This window comes from Plecotus auritus, assembly GCF_963455305.1.
Source record: "Plecotus auritus genome assembly, chromosome: 2".
Taxonomy (NCBI): Eukaryota; Metazoa; Chordata; class Mammalia; order Chiroptera; family Vespertilionidae; genus Plecotus; species Plecotus auritus.
Window position 1 is genome coordinate 46,191,674 of NC_137771.1, and position 17,146 is coordinate 46,208,819.

The 17,146-nt window shown below is 39.2% G+C and overlaps 1 protein-coding gene across 3 annotated transcripts in view; it reads left to right on the forward strand.

Annotated features, from left to right (window-relative positions):
- Positions 1-17,146, forward strand: part of ALG6 (ALG6 alpha-1,3-glucosyltransferase) — a 98,070-nt gene that overhangs the window by 7,562 nt on the left and 73,362 nt on the right. For 2 of the 3 annotated variants that reach the window (XM_080656591.1, XM_080656592.1), the window contains exons 3-7: positions 9,442-9,526; positions 9,772-9,861; positions 11,935-12,023; positions 15,636-15,718; positions 16,521-16,585. In XM_080656591.1, the coding sequence (XP_080512717.1) occupies positions 9,442-9,526; positions 9,772-9,861; positions 11,935-12,023; positions 15,636-15,718; positions 16,521-16,585 (412 nt within the window). The remainder of the gene's footprint in view (positions 1-9,441; positions 9,527-9,771; positions 9,862-11,934; positions 12,024-15,635; positions 15,719-16,520; positions 16,586-17,146) is intronic. The other variant, XM_080656593.1, reaches the window with a different exon arrangement.

The following is a 17,146-nucleotide window of genomic DNA, read 5'->3' on the forward strand; positions in this document are numbered from 1 at the left end:
CTGATACTGAGGCAATTTCCAAGTGGAAGGGGTCCCGTGACTTTACATCTTCCACATTTGGTAGCATTAAATTTTTGAATTTCTGCTAGGCTGCAGTGTATGAAATGATATTTATTGTAGTTTTAATTTGAATTTCCTTCATTGTTAAATTCATTTATTTAATTTGAATTTAATTCATTTCCAAAAGATTGAGTATGTCTTTGTGTTTATTAGCCTTTTGTATTTTCTTTTCTGTGATATTTGCTTATGTTATCTGTACATTTCTATTAGATTTTATTCTTGTATATTCTTTATTTTTGTTGTTTTTTTCCTTATGTGTTTTTATATTCTGGAAGCTAACCTTTGTACAAGTTGCAAATATCTTCTAGTTTATAGCTTATGTTTTCACACTTTAAGATGTCTTTTGATGAACAGAAGTTTTTAAATTTTTTTAGGTTTTCAATGATATTTCTATTTATTTACTTTTAAATGTTCCAATTACACTTGACATTCAATATTATATTAGTTTCAGGTGGACAGCATAGTGGTTAGACATTTATATAACTTACAAAGTGATATTCCTGATAAGTCTAGTACCCACCTGACATCATACATAGTTGTTACAATATTATTGACTATATTACCTTTGCTGTATAGGACTTTTTGATTTAAGGTAATGAAATTTATCAGTCTTTTTCCTTTATGATTTGTGCTTTTTTTAAAAAAAAATTTTTTTATTGATTTTAGAGAGGAAGGGAGAATTAGAGAGAGACTGAGCGATCTGTGCTTTGCTTTTTTTTTTTTGTATCTTTAAGAAATCCTTCCCTACTCCTAGGAAGATCACAAAAATATTTTCCTAAAATTCTCTTCTAAAAGTTTTAAGATTTGCCCGGCTGGTGTGGCTCAGTGGTTGAGCATTGACCTATGAACCAGAAGGTCACGGTTCCATTCCAGGTCACATCACATGCCCGGGTTGCCAGCTCGATCTCCAGTTTGGGGCGTGCAGGAGGCAGCCAATGATTCTCTCTCATCATTGATGTTTCTCTCTCTCCCTCTCCCTTCCTCTCTGAAATCAATAAAAATATATTAAAAAACAAACAAACAAAAAGTTTTAAGATTTATTTTTCTTATTTAAGTTATCTCCTTAGAATTGAGTTTTGTGTATAATGTTTAAAATTGTTTTTCATATGTATAATCAGTTGTTACAACTCATGCATTGAATAGCCTGTCCTTTCCCACTAATCTGCATTACCAGCTCTATATTAGCTTTTCATATATGCATGGGGTCTGTTTTTCCATTTTGGTCCATTGGTTTCAATACTGCGGTGTCTTCTTATTGTAATTTTACATTAAGTCTTGATATGTTGTGAGGCCTGTCCTCCCACCTGGTAGTTCTGTTTTAGGAGGGTCTTAACTGTTCTGGGCTTTGCTCTTCCTTATTATAATAGGCAGATTTTCTAAAAATGCCCCCCTTCTCCCAAGATATCCTGCCCTAATCCCCAGAACCTATGGACATGATGAGTTCTCACTTGGGAGTGATTATGTTTTTTACATGACATAGTAGCCTTTATGATAGGGAGACTGCATTGGATTATCTAGCCATGCACAATGTAATCACATGAGCCCTTAAAAGCCGAGAACTTTCTCCAGCTAGTGTCAGAAAGGAACTCCAGAGAGACTGAAAGCATAAGGACTAGCCAGGGGTGGGCAAACTTTTTGACTCGAGGGCCACAATGGGTTCTTAAACTGGACTGGAGGGCCGGAACAAAAGCATGGATGGATTGTTTGTGTGAACTAACATAAATCCAAAGTAAAGGAGCGGAGGGGAGAGCAAGAGAACCGGATAGAACAGCCGGATCCGGCCCGCGGGCCGTAGTTTGCCCACGGCTGGACTAGACACTTGCTGGTTTGACAGTGGAGAGGGTCATGTGAAAAGGAATACGAGGGGCCTCTAAGTTGCAGAGAGTAGCCCCCAGCTGGCAGCCAGCAAGGGAACTTCATACCCGTAAGTGAAAGGAATTGAATGATGCTGAGAGCCTGAATGAGCTTGGAAGTGGATTCTTTCCCCGCCCTTCAGATAAGAGTCCAGACTGGTTGATGCATTATTTTGGTCTTGTGAGACCCTGAGCAGAGAACTGAGTTAAGTCCACACAGACATCTGATTTATAGAACTGTGAGATTATAAAATAATATTGTTTTAAGCTGCTAAGTTTGTATTAATGGTTGTACAGCAATAGAAAGCTAATATATACATATATATCCTTTTAAAAAATATATATCAGATTGTCAAATCCAGTGAAAAACCCTGTTGGGATTTTGACTGGAATTGCATTCTTCAATACTTTTGATTAATGTAGGGGGGGATTTGGCAATCATTAGCATAGTGGGGCTTCTAATTCATTAAGATGGTATGTTTCTCCATTTATTTAAGTCTTCTTTAATGCTTTTCAATAATAAAATTTTATAATTTTTTATGTAAGAGTCTTATACATCCTGGCCCTGGCCGAATAGCTGTTTGTTAGAGCCTCGTCCCTGCATGGCAAGGTTATAGGTTCAATCTCCGGTCAGGGCACATATAAGAAGCAACCAGTGAATGCATAAATAAGTGAAACAACAAATCAATGTATCTTTCTGTCTTTCTCCCTCACCCTTCTCCTCTTTCTCTAAAAATCAAATAAATAGATAAATAAATGTCTTACACACCCTTTCTTAGATGTGTTCCTAGGTATCATATATATTTTTCCCTCACCATTGCAGATACTATCTTTTTAAAAGTTGTTTTTCTAAATGCTTGTTGCTGGAGTATAAAATGTGGTTGATTTCTTATGTTTGGCATCTTTCTAAACTCTTATAATTCTAATAATTTATCTGAAAGATCTTTTGGATTTTTCTATGTAAAAGAACTCAAATGATCTGGAACTAATGACAGTTTTATTTCTTACTTTCTACTACTTATATTTTGAATACCTTATTTTTTTATTGCTAAGACCTTATTACAGTATTGAATAGAGTAGTGATTTAGGCATCTTTATCTTATTCCTAATTTTAATGGGTGCTTTCAATTCATGATTGAGTATGTTTTTGTTCTGTCTAGCATTGAACTAACCTTGCATTCCTGGAATAACCCTATTTGCACATTAGCACCTATATTCGCTATCTGAAAGAAAACTGAAGATTTTTGCTTTTACCAAAAAAGGTGTTTACCATACTAATGTAGGTCTTTTATAAAAGGGAAGTGGGGTAACATGAACTTTTGGAAAGTGGGGGATAGATACTCTTCACTTTAAACCATTTCAGCTTATGAAAGTTTTCATAGGAATGCTCTACCTTTGGATAGTGGGGGAAATTAATATAACCTTATTTTTTAAAAAAAGGTATATTGCTAGATTTTAGCATCTATACTCTTAAATTGTTCCCACAAGAAAGTCAATAGAACAAGATTGCTTTTGGATTACTATACAAGAAAAGTAGTGTTCTTACACATTAGAATATTTGTAGGTGGTGATTCTCCCCTTTATTATAAAGAACACTCGAGGCCCGGTGCATGAATTCGTGCATGGGTGGGGTCCCTCTGGGTGCCCTGCAGAGATTGGGCCGAAACCCGCAGTCCAACATGGCCTGCAGCTCCTACCTGCCGTTCCCGCTCATCCCAGTCCCACTGTGCCTGCCGCAGGCTCGCGCCCAGTCAGTCCCATTTAGCATTCACATGTATCATGGGAGGCTGGGAGAATCAATGAATAAGTATGACATCTGTGATACTACTAAGATTTTTTCCCCCTCTATTAAATACAGTGCTTTTGGGGGGGGTTATAATTTGTTTTTAGCATGCTTATTTTAGTTGCTTATTGTTTATCTTGTTTTCAGACTATAATTAGGAACACAGGAATGGGGAAGCTTAGTATTAGTTTATACTTCTTTTTTGGAAATGTATGTATTGGGTAGGGAAACTCTTACATATATTGTAATTTAAGTTTTTTTAAAATGTATACCCCTTACATATTTACAATATACCCTTTACATAAGTGCTGCTTATATATATATTTTTTAATTTAATAAATCTTTATTGTTCAGATTATTACAATTGTTCCTCTTTCCCCCCCCCATAGCTCCCCTCCACCCGGTTCCCACCCCACCCTCTGCCCACACCTCCCCCCCCCCCCCCCCGTCCTCATCCATAGGTGTACGATTTTTGTCCAGTCTCTTCCTGCACCCCCCACACCTCCTTCCCCCCGAGAATTGTCAGTCCACTCCCTTTCTATGCCCCTGATTCTATTATATTCACCAGTTTATTCTGTTCGTCAGATTTTTAATTCACTTGATTTTTAGATTCACTTCTTGATAGATATGTATTTGTTGTTCATAATTTTTATCTTTACCTTTTTCTTGTTCTTCCTCTTCTTAAAGAATACCTTTCAGCATTTCATATAATACTGGTTTGGTGTTGATGAACTCCTTTAGCTTTTTTTTTATCTGCCCTTCAATTCTGAATGATAGCTTTGCTGGGTAGAGTAATCTTGGTTGTAGGTTCTTGCTGTTCATCACTTTGAATATTTCTTGCCACTCCCATCTGGCCTGCATAGTTTCTGTTGAGAAATCAGCTGACAGTCATATGGGTACTCCCTTGTAGGTAACTAACTGTTTTTCTCTTGCTGCTTTTAATATTCTCTCTTTGTCTTTTGCTCTTGGCATTTTAATTATGATGTGTCTTGGTGTGGTCCTCTTTGGATTCCTTTTGTTTGGGGTTCTGTGTGCTTCCTGGACTTGTAAATCTATTTCTTTCACCAGGTGGGGGAAGTTTTCAGTCATTATTTCTTCAAATAGGTTTTCAGTATCTTGCTCTCTCTCTTCTTCTGGCACCCCCATAATTCAAATGTTGGTACGCTTGAAGTTGTCCCAGAGGCTCCTTACACTATCTTCAAATTTTTGGATTCTTTTTTCTTTTTTCTTTTCTGGTTGAGTGTTTTTTGCTTCTTTGTATTTCAAATCTTTGACTTTATTCTTGCATTTCTCTAGTCTGCTGTTAGGTCTCTGTACGTTATTTTTTATTTCAGTCAGTGTATGTTTAATTTCTAGTTGGTCCTTTTTCATATCCTCGAGGGTCTCACTAAGTTTATCGGCCTCTTCTGGGAAATTCTTGAAAAACCTTATAACCGTGGTTTTGAACTCTATATCCAGTTGTTTGCTTTCCTCCATTTCTTTCGTTTGTGATCTGTGTCTTTGTCTCCGCATTTTCGTTGCTTCCCTGAGTTTGTAGAGTAGCTTTGTGTGCTAGGTGTCCTCTAGGGCCCAGTGGCTCAGCCTCCCCAGTTACCTGAGGTGGACACTCTTGGTGCACCCCTTTGTGGACTGTGTGCTCAGCCTTGTTGTAGTTAAGTCTTGATTGTTGTTGGTATCACTGGGAGGAATTGACCTCCAGGCCAATTGGCTGTGAGGATCAGCTGTGTTTATGCTGGGAGAACTTCTGTGCTGGAGACACCCTTATGAGACAAGACCTGCCAAATTGCAATAGCCTCTGTGCTCAGCTTGGATGGGGTGGAGTCTCAGGGCAGAGCAGACAGCCTTGGCTTCCCGTCAGCCCTGCCCTATGAGGCCTCTGGGTCTCAGTGTCCCTTGGTAATTGCTGTAAGAACCTCTGAGAGAAAGCCGCCCTCGAGTTTTTCCCGCTGCCAGACAGTCCACTTTCTCCCCGAATGAGTCCAGGTTCCCAGTAACTCGCCTGGAACTGGAGTTCAGCGCATTTGGGAGCTTCCGTCTCCCTCCCACTTTAGAAAGCCAGCCGTGCACTCAGCCGCCCGTGCACATAGCCGCCCGTCCTCTCTATGCGCTCGCGCATCTCCGTACCTCAGCCTTTTCAGTTCCTCTGATTCTCAATGTGCTTTCCTCTTTCCTTCTAGTTGTAGAATTTCCATTCAGCCAGCTTTCCTGTGGTTCTGGATGGTGTCTGTTTTGTCTTTTAGTTGTAGTTTTGATATTGTTGTGTTTTTACCTATGCCACCATCTTGGTTTCTCTTCTGCTTACATAGTTTTTATAGACCTAAACATATTGAATAAATATTGCTTGTTGCTTTTATTTATTTTATTTTATTTTTGCATGTTGCTTTTGAACAAGTCTTGGGGAGGAGACAAATTCTGATTTTAGTATTGTTTATAGAGTTTCACAGTTCCTCTATACTTTGATCTAAAGTGTTACCAATGTCCTTAGAACAAATAGCAGCACTCGAACCAGTTTTAATAATCTCTTTTTTCCAAAGCTCCATTGACTGTTTAGAAAGAGAAAGTTATAAAGAATCATTTTGTTTGCAAAATATTAATTATTGTTAAAGTATGTCTGTGCTCTGTTTAGTTGGTTAGTTTTTCTCAGCTTACCTCTTGCTATTTGTAATGTTTCTTTTTACTCACCAGGAACATATAAAAGGGGATTTTATTCTGGAAAATTTTAGACAAATTTTCTTGTCTTGGAATGTTTAAAATTTCAATGTAAAGGCAAGTAGTATGTATTGTTTTCAAAGAAACTACTTGTGTTTTTTTAAATTCTAAAATTATTTTGAATGATTCAGCAGTTTATAAAATGAATATTTAAGTGGTGCTTAAGCCCATTTTCCGGAGAATGAGACAGAATTGAAGCTTTGTAATATACATTAGTGTGTTTTCTTTATGTAATTCTGAATCTCATGTAAATGAATTTGTAGAATTAATCACAGTGGAAGGAATCCTTTTTGCCTTTCCCAAGTGAAGCTCCCATAGGTACAGTTGGGTTGTCCTCCTGGGTTGCTTTAAGGGCACTTTAGCAGTTTTAAAAACTTAAGTACTAATTTCATAGCCAATGTCACCTGAATTTATTGAAGTAGGTCAGATTGGATAGAAACTTGTTTCTCAACCCTAAAGAGAGTCATTATCTATTCTTCTATTTGTTAGAGAATGGTAATAAATTCTTCCACAGTCTAGAGCAATTTCAGAAAATCTAGAAAGCCGGATTTTTTCAGGTATAAGAAATTACTTAAGATTCTCTCTGACTTTTACTATCCCGGTAGACCAAAAATAAACAAATAAAAACAAACAAACAAAAAGCAACACTTTTCCCCTATAGGCAATGGCTGTATTTCTGAAAAACAGGAGAACACACTGACTTCTATAAAATACACATGCAAAAAATTAATTCAATGGGGAATTATTTTACCTTTTAAACAAATTATATGTTATTCTACCCCTCAGTTGATTAAGGCAGTTTTTAATGAAAGTATGTACTATCTGCCTACCAATATATTTCCTTTGAACTCTAGAAAATCATACAAATTAAAATTCTTATTTGGGTAGCAATTAGGAAATAGTATAGTCGTATGATTCTGAAAATATAAGTATTGTGAGAAGTCAGTAATTAATGATCAATATATTTTTAATTTATAAGGGAAGATTTCATGGAGAATTTGGAATTTAAGATGATTTTTGAAGGTTGGATATAAGTTGATGTATGAGTTGGGGGTAGGCAGCACGAACAGAGGCTTAGAATTTCAGTGTCAGACAGTAACTTAAAGATGTTTTTGGGCAAGAACCAATATATGAGCAAAGTAGCTGTGGCATAATTAATTGGTCTGCCATCACAAATTGCTTAATGTTGCACATCGAGTAAGTGGAAAATCAAGAACTCATATCTTACTTTTTAATTAATCCTCACCGGAGGATATTTTTCCATTGATTTTTAGAGAGAATGGAAGGGAGGGAGAGAGACAGAGAGAGAGAAACATTGATGTGATGGGTTGCCTTCCACTTGGGCCCCATATGCAACTGAGGTTATGTGCCCTTGATTGGAATCGAACCCAGGACCTTTTAATCTGCAGGCCAACACTCTATCCACTGAGCCAAACCAGCTAGGGCAGAAACTCAGATCTTTTAAGAATACAAAAATGGCCAAGATACAATACTTTCTGAGAGACAGAGGCGTTTGTGTGTGTGTACATACATGTATCTATGTACTGCGGGTCCTTGTGACAGTCACTCAGAGCATGTGCTTTGGAGATGTTAACCTGCTTTTCCCATGATTATCTCATAGTGGAATCTCTCCTTGGGTAGAGATACTAGCATTTAAAGAGTGTTGGTATAATATAGCCATTAGATACAGAAAAATCTACTTAATGTAGTGTTTCAAAACTGGACAAAATCTGGGTTGGATTTTAGAGAGCAATAATATATCATTCTCCAACAAGGCACACCTTCCCTAGGGATTAATGACTACATTTGATTTTCACTTGCTGATTAAAAACCTGTGACTAGACTATATCTCTTTGGGCCTTGTCACAATTTTATGGTCAACTGCTAGTTAAATAGTGGGTGTTTACTATTTACTAAGTGGAACTATATGTCATTTTATTTATTTATTTTTATTGATTTCAGAGAGGAAGGGAGAGGGAGAGAGATAGAAACATCAATGATGAGAGAGAATCATTGATCAGCTGCCTCCTGCACACCCCACACTAGGGATCGAGCCTGCAACCTGGGCATATCCAACCATGACCTCCTGGTTCATAGGTCGATGTTAAACCACTGAGCCATGCTGGCTGGGCTCTTTATGTCATTTTAAATGATTTAAGGTTAATAACCTACTTATCAGAGTAGGAGCTAAGAGCCTAGATTATGGAGCCAGTCTTCCTGGGTTCAGATCCAGACTCTGCTACTGATTACCTAGGTGACCATTATCACTGTTTTTCCAGCTGTAAAGTGGGGATAATAACAATACTTAGTTCACTGTTGTATTTGGCATGTAGTAGGCACTATCAATTGTTAGTTATTAAAGATCCACTATCACTCTATTTGTAATTTTGAAATTAAAAAACAAGCTATAAAGCACCAGTTTCTATATAACTCATTTGACAGCAAAGCTTGACCTAATGTCTTTGTAATCTATGTCTGTTCTTGGTTCTGTACTTACCCTTAAGTTATTTATATTTAGTTTATAAAAACCCTCTTTCAAATACAGATATTTTTTATTATTATTATTATTATTATTATTATTATTATTTAATGATACTTTTTGGACAGTATGATGATAGTCTAATGAAATAAAAATAAACTTGGATATATTATAATTAGTATTATGAGCTAATTAATAACTAATTAACATTAATAGCTAATGTTAACAATATTTATTGAATGTTTACTGTGTGCTAGGTATTCTATGGTGCATTTTCTATCTGTTGTCTTCTTTATTCCAATTGCCCTCTGGGTAGGTAGTGTTGATCCTGTATGCTGAGGCTCAGGGAGGTTAAGTAATTTGCCTGCGGTTACACAGTCACTCAGTGTGCAAGCAGTGCTAGGATTCAGACCTCATCTGGCTGACTCTTTTGTTAACTTGTGTTCTTTTCCGCCACCTACACTGCCTCTATAATTTAGACATTTTTCATAAGGAAATAAAAATCTCCGATGCACTAAAGTATATTGTTGTTTTGCTCTTTTTACTTTTCATCTTAGGTGCTGGAAACCCCCCTATGTTTGGTGATTATGAAGCTCAGAGACACTGGCAAGAAATCACTTTTAATTTACCAATCAAACAATGGTATGGGCAATTTTAACTTGATTATATTATTTATCATAGTCAATTAAAATAGATTCTTTGAAGATATTTAAAAGGAAAATCATGCTACTATTTTTTTTTTTTTTTAGTTTGCATCCTCATCTTGTTTTAACTTGTCTGACATATCTTTTCATTTTAATTAAATTAAATGAGATAAGATGTTAAGTGTAATCTATGTTCTGAATATTGATTAATTGAATGATGCTTTTTCTTTTTCTTTTTTTTAGGTATTTTAACAGCAGTGATAACAATTTACTATATTGGGGATTGGATTATCCACCTCTTACAGCTTATCATAGTCTTTTATGTGCATATGTGTAAGTTTTTCTTCCTTAATGTAACTAAATATTTATGTCCTTAGCAGATTTAGTAGAAACAGTAGGATCTAGCTTTGTTGAATAGAGGAGAGATTGTAGCTACTGTTGTATTATGTTTGTAAAGAAAGCACTATACCTTTCTTTACAGTCGGGTTGTAAGAAAGTTAACTATCAGTTTGAACATTTCTATAATTCCTTTGGAGGACAGGCTAGAAAGAAAGGCAAAAATTAGCTTTGTTTTGAAGTGGAGTTGTTACCAATTATGCATGGACAACTGAGAAATATGTCTAATATGGTGAGTTGTGCATGGGAAAGCTTTTTTTCTGGAATGGCCTGAAGTACATGAAAAATATGGGTCCAAATGGTATTCTGACTAATTTGTCAAGTTATAAACTAGAATTACTGTAGCGTTTCACTTGTGATTTAAGATCAGGATTGGAATGCCTTCTTTTACAGAAATGAGTGGTTTGTTGAAGATTAGGAACTTCTGTTTGGTGGAGACCCAGTTCTACTCTGTAGTGCTATTCCATTTCACACTTGAAGTGTGGCAGCAGAAATTTGAGGAATTTCACAGTATCTTCCAAATTCATCTTATTTGTTTTACTATTTCCTATTTTGTAAAAATTAGTGTCCTGGATTAAAAACGAGTTCCAAAACTACATGATAATCAGTTATATTTGCAGTGTTCAGGGTAATGTAATATAATTGAAACTTAATTTATCTTTAACAATTACGTTTTGTTTTATGCAATGATTTGTGATTAATAGCTATTCATTATAGCTGATTGTTATGATAACTGAAAGGTTATAAATTATAAAACACTAGAGGCCCGGTGCACAAAATTCATGCACTCAGTGTAGCGGGGGCGGGGGGGGGAGTCCCTCAGCCCAGCCTGTGCCCTGTCACAGTGCAGGAGCCCTCAGGGGATGTCTGATTGATGGGGGATGCCATCAGTTGGACATCTTTAGCGCTGTCATGGAGGTGGGAGAGGCTCCCGCCACCGCTGCTGCACTCGCCAGCCATGAGCCTGGCTTCTGGCTGAGCAGCGATCCCCCTGTGGGAGCGCACTGACCACCAAGGGGCAGCTCCTGCGTTGAGCATCTGCCCCTTGGTGGTCAGTGCGTGTCATAGCAACCGGTCATTCCACCGTTCGTCAATTTGCATATTAGCCTTTTATTATATGGGGTGATCCTCTGGTCAATACTAGCATATTGTTCTTTATAAAATACTAGAGGTCCGGTGCATGAAATTCGTGCAGGGAGGGGGGAGGAAGGGGTCCCTCAGCCTGGCCTGCACCCTCTCGCAATCCAGGGCTGCTGGCTCCTTACTGCTTGCCTGCCTGCCTGCCTGATTGCCCCTAACCACTCTGCCTGCCTGCCTCATCGCCCCTAACCACTCGCTTCCCTGCCTCATCACCCCAACCACTTGCCTGCCTGCCTGATTTCCCCTAACCACCTCTGCCTGCCTGCCTGATCACCCCTAATTGCCTCTGCCTACTTGTCTGATCACCCCTAACCACTCGCCTGCCTACCTGATTGCCCCTAACTCCTTGCCTGTCTGCCTGATCTCCCCTAACCCCTCTGCCTGTCTGCCTGATCGCCCCTAACCACTCGCCTGCTTGCCTGATTGCCTCTAACCGCTTGCCTGCCTGCTTGATCGTCCCTAACCACCTCTGCCTTGGCCCCCACAGCCGCAGCTTCGTCTGGAATGACGTCCGGAATGATGTCCGGAAGGTCGTTTGGCTGTCCTGTCTAATTAGCATATTATACTTTTATTATTATAGATGTGCTTAATAAGTGAAATGTCACATTTCAGATTGTTTTTACACTGGAAGAATTGCCAAGGTAGGGTTCTTACCCATGTTACAAGGTTTCATTGGGAGATGAGCAAGGCAGATTTTGTTTTTCAGCTTAAGTCCATTTCACATGATTAAAAAACTCATGCATCAGCCTTGACTTGATCGCTTTATAAGAGCAGTGGCCACTTCTCAAAATAGATTCATATGTCCTCAGATGTCCTTATTGCTAAAAATGATGAGGAATGAAGTGCATGTATATATACTTTAATTTGCAGGGCAAAGGTTATAAATCCAGACTGGATTGCTCTCCATACCTCACGTGGATATGAGAGTCAGGCACACAAGCTCTTCATGCGTGCAACAGGTAAAAGAACAATAGTTATTGAGTGTGAAATTTGACTTTCAAACATTCTTTGAAATGCTCAAAGGTTCTGTTATTATTCCTACTTCTAAAATTGTGCAACTATACATATGCATATATATGTAGATTTCAAAATATATTTGTAAACTAAAAGAGAAAAGAGTAGAAAGGAATAATTCTGGGAGCTTTACGTTGATTATCCCACTTAATAATTTGAATACCCAATGAGGTGAATATTATTATTATACTTATTTTAAGGTGAAGAAACTGAGGCACAAGTAAGTGAGATTAATAGCTTACTTGAGGTCTGATAACTATAAATTGAAGTTTTAGTTGTTTAGGTTGTTGCATTAATATCCTAATTCCAAATCCCTTTAGCCTTTTTCTTAAAGTAAACTTTACAGTCATATCTCATTCATTGTGTTGCTGTCCATTGTTGCTAAATTAATCCACTCAACAAATGTTTGTTGAGCATTTATTGTGTGCTTTACACGACTTATACTTTAACTAGAGGCCCAGTACATTAAATTTGTGCACTTGGGCCGGGGGGGGGGGTGGTCCCCTCAGCCCGGCCTGCGCCCTCTCGCAGTCCAGGAGCCCTTGGGGGATGTCCGACTGACAGCTTAGGCCTGCTCCCCAGACATCCTTAGTGATGTTGCGGAGGCGGGAGACACTCCTGCCACCACTGCTGCACTCGCCAACCGTGAGCCCAGCTTCTCGCAGAGTGGCACTCCCCCAGTGGGAGCGCACTGACTACCAGGTGGTAACTCCTGCGTTGAGTGGAATAGGGCCAAAACTGGCTCTCCGACGTCCCCCGAGGGGTCCCAGATTGTGAGAGGGTGCAGGCCAGGCCGAGGAACCCCACCGGTGCACAATCAAGGCTGGGGAGGGACGTGGGAGGTTGGCCAGCTGGGGAGGGACTACGGAAGGGCTACAGGGCGTGTCCGGCCCATCTCGCTCAGTTCTGATTGGCCGGACACCAGCAGCAAGCTAACCTACTGGTCGGAGTGTCTGCCCCGTGGTGGTCAGTGCACGTCATAGTGAGCAGTTGAGAGGCCTTAGTATATCATTAGCATGTTATGCTTTGATTGGTTGAATGGGTGACTGGACGACCAGACCCTTAGCATATTAGGCTTTTACTATATAGGATGCTAGCCTGGACCTTTTCCTCAATTAGTCTAAATTTAGTAGAGTTCTCTTTACTGTTCATCCAGGCATGGAATCTCAGGCCCAAGAGATATCTGTCTTGCCTGACTTTTCCCTTCCCACACCATTCCCCTTTCTACACAATGCTTTCGTCCCCTCTGAACTACGTACTCACCACATGACTATTTAGCATCTGAACCATTACCTATGTCTGCAGGGAACTCTCTTTAGAGATTATTTTGTTTTCAGAGAGCCCCAATCATTAAAAATGCCCTTCTTCTATTGAACTTCCACTAGGTATTTTAGGTTCCATTTCCTTGGGCTACATCAAGCATGTCAAACTCACAGCCCACGGGCCACATGCCTTGTTTATTTAGCCTGTGTTAGCCTTTAAGTTTGACATGCTTGGGAGACATAAAACAACACTGGTCCTTCATATACTTAATACCCTAAAGACATTTGAAGTCACCTTTTCCCTGAGGAGGTGCGACATCCTCAGATCCTTTAGTTATTTCTTAGATGACCCGTTTGCTGAATGCGATTACTGTCTTGAGGCCTCTGGTTGTGCTCCTTGGAATATGTTTCAGTCTGTCAGTGTCACCTTAAATGTGGCATCTGGAGCAGAAAATAGATTACACACATCTAACACTGACAGTTTTCTATCATTTACCTTATTCTGGACACTGTATTTAGGGTAGTGCAAGAAAAAATAGGCTTTTCGGATGGCTGTGTTGTACTGTTGAAGAACTTAATGTACACTATTTGTTTTTCTTTTTCTAAAAGGATTGGATATTCAGAATTATGAGTTGATTTTATGTTAAAAACTTCTTTTAGTTTCCTTCTCTCCTGGGGCTCTCAAGTTCTTTTTTTTTTTTTTTTAATATATTTTATTGATTTTTTACAGAGAGGAAGGGAGAGGGATAGAGAGTTAGAAACATCGATGAGAGAGAAACATCGATCAGCTGCATCCTGCACACTCCCTACTGGGGATGTGCCCGCAACCAAGGTACATGCCCTTGACCGGAATCGAACCTGGGACCCTTCAGTCCGCAGGCCGACACTCTATCCACTGAGCCAGACTGGTTAGGGCTCAAGTTCTTTATATGCATGAATTAGTAAAGGTTTATGTATTTTTCTTTGTAATTAATCCTCACCTGAGGATATTTTTCCTTTGATTTTTAGAGAGAGTGGAAGGGAAAGGAAGAGACAGAGAGAAACATCAATGTGACAGAGACACATCGATTGGTTGCCTCCTGCATGCGCCCCGACTAGGGCCAGGGAACCTGCAACCAAGGTACGTGCCCTTGACTGGAATCGAACTGGGGACCCTTCAGTCCTCAGGCTAATGCTCTATCGACTGAGCCAAACCATCTAGGGCTAAAGTTAATGTATTTTTAAATAATATTCTAAAAAGATTCTCCTATGCATTGATAGCCACATTTGAGGTATTCTTCACAAGAGAAAATTTGGAATATACAGATAGTTAAAAAAAAAAAAAGGTTGTCTTTCCTTGCTTTGAGTATTCTTAATTTAAAAAAATATGTACTTTTTATTGATTTCAGAGAGGAAGGGAGAGGGAGAGAAAGATAGAAACATCAGTGATGAGAGGGAGACATTGATTGGCTGCCTCCTGCATGCCCCCTACTGAGGATCAAGCCCGCAACCCAGGCATGTGCCCTTGAGGGGAATTAAACCTGGGACCCTTCAGTCTGCAGGCTGACACTCTATCCACTGAGCCAAACTGGCTAGGGCAGTGGTCGGCAAACTGCGGCTCGCCGCTCTGTTGACTAATGAGTTTGCCGACCACTGCCTTAGGGAAAAACACTTAAAAAACATTTTAATAATGTACTAATGCCTTTAACCTGAAGTCAAAACTTATGGGTGAGGGTAATGCCTTACGCAGTGGTCGGCAAACTCATTAGTCAACAGAGCAGCAAACCACGGCTTGCGAGCCGCAGTTTGCCGACCACTGGCTAGGGCATTGAGTATTCTTAATTTTTAAGTTCAAGTCAGAGCAAAGAGAGAATTAATTTTGGATACACCTAGTTGATTCAATGTGTGAATTTTTTAGAGAAAATTAAGAGTGTAGTACCATATCAATTGAAATTTGGCAGAGGCCCTGGTCACTGTGGCTCAGTTGATTGGAATGTTGTCTCATACACCAAAAGGTCTTGGTTCGATTCCTGGTCAGGGCACATACCTAAGTTGTGAGTTTAGTCCCAGTCGGGGCGTAGGAGAGGTAGCCAATTGATGTTTCTCTCTCCTCAGGTGAGGAATTTAAAAATAAAATTGGCAGAGGTAAAGGGAATGGAAAGGGCCCACATGTAAAGGACTTGTCCAGAGTGGGTAGGAGCTTTGGGTTAATAGAATTCACACTCAAGGCTGGAGGGAGGGAGACGATAAATATATCATTGTAGCTCCTGATGGTCTCATAATGAAAATAATTTGCTTCTGTGTGTTTTTTTTTAGTGTTAATTGCTGATTTGCTGATTTACATACCTGCAGTGGTTTTGTACTGTTTCTGTTTAAAAGAAATGTCAACTAAGAAAAAGGTAAGTTTTAAAGCAACCTGACATTTCATCTCTGAAATATTTTATTAGCTTAACTATTGAGTATGAAGGTTAAGGAAGCCATGCTTTTGGGAATAGATACTAATAGGGAATAGTATATATCTGTCAATTAATTTTCACTTAGAAAACATCAACTTACCTTAATTATTTTAATGCCCAACTGTAGTAATAAGATGCATTGAATTTTAGAAGTTACATACTACTGAATCGTGCAGCATGTTGAATTTATTGCTTAGCTGGTAAATCTGAATTTCTATCATTTACCTTATTCTGGACACTGTATTTAGTGTAGTGCAAGAAAAAAATGAGCTTTTTGATGGCTGTGTTGTACTATTAAAGAACTTAATGTACAGTTTTGTTTTTCTTTGTTCTAAAAGGATTGGATATTCAGAATTATGAGTTGCTTTTATGTTAAAAACTTGTGAGGATGACTAAACTGAAAACCATTTTGAAAAGTTGCTATATAGTCTCACAATCACAGTCAATAAATACTCTTTTTGGTGATTTTATATAGATTAATCATTAGACTAACTTCTCTGACCTGTGTATCTAAACGTGCTTTCTCTGACTAACACCTTTTAGTGATTTCCTTTTTACTGAGGCATCCTATCCATGAAGTATCACCTCCATGAAAACTGTAGTGTTTAAAGAGTTGTTTTCTAAAAATGCAATTTTTTGATAACTGTAAGGTAAGAGGGGGAACATTTGCTACTGTGTTACACTTTTACCCTGTTTGATTCAAGTAACAGATTACTCTCTTAATTCACAATATCTGTCTTTACAGGTTGCTAATGCATTATGCATATTGCTGTATCCAGGCCTTATTCTTATTGACTATGGACATTTTCAGTATCCTTTACTAATTTAGAAATGAAGTCAGATGCATGCGTATTAGGAAATCTAGGCTCAATGTGTATAATGTTATCATTCAGTAGTATCTTATTTGCTAGGGTATTTACTTATATAAACTACTAGAGGCGCAGTGCATGAACATGCATGGGTGGGGTCTGGCCGGCCCGCGCCAATGCAGCTGATCAGGGCTGGGCTGGTGGGAGGGGGAGATGCGGGAGGTTGGCCGGATGGCCCCGCCCTCAATCAGGGTGGGGGGAACGATTGGGGGTCGGGCCGGCTGGGGGAGGGGCTGCGGGTGGTTGGCCGGCCAGCACCACCCCCAATTGGGGTGGGGGGTGCCGATCGGGAGCTGGGCTGGCTGGGGGGTGGGGCCATGGGAGGTTGGGAATGGCCGATTGGGGTCCCGATCAGGCCATTGGCCGCCGCAGCCGGTCATTCTGGTCATTCCTGTTCCGTCATTCCGGTTGCTTGGCTTTTATATATATATAGATGTTCATAATGATATATAAGAATCTCTTCACAAAGCTTTTACTTAAAAGGTAAAATAAAGATTTGTTA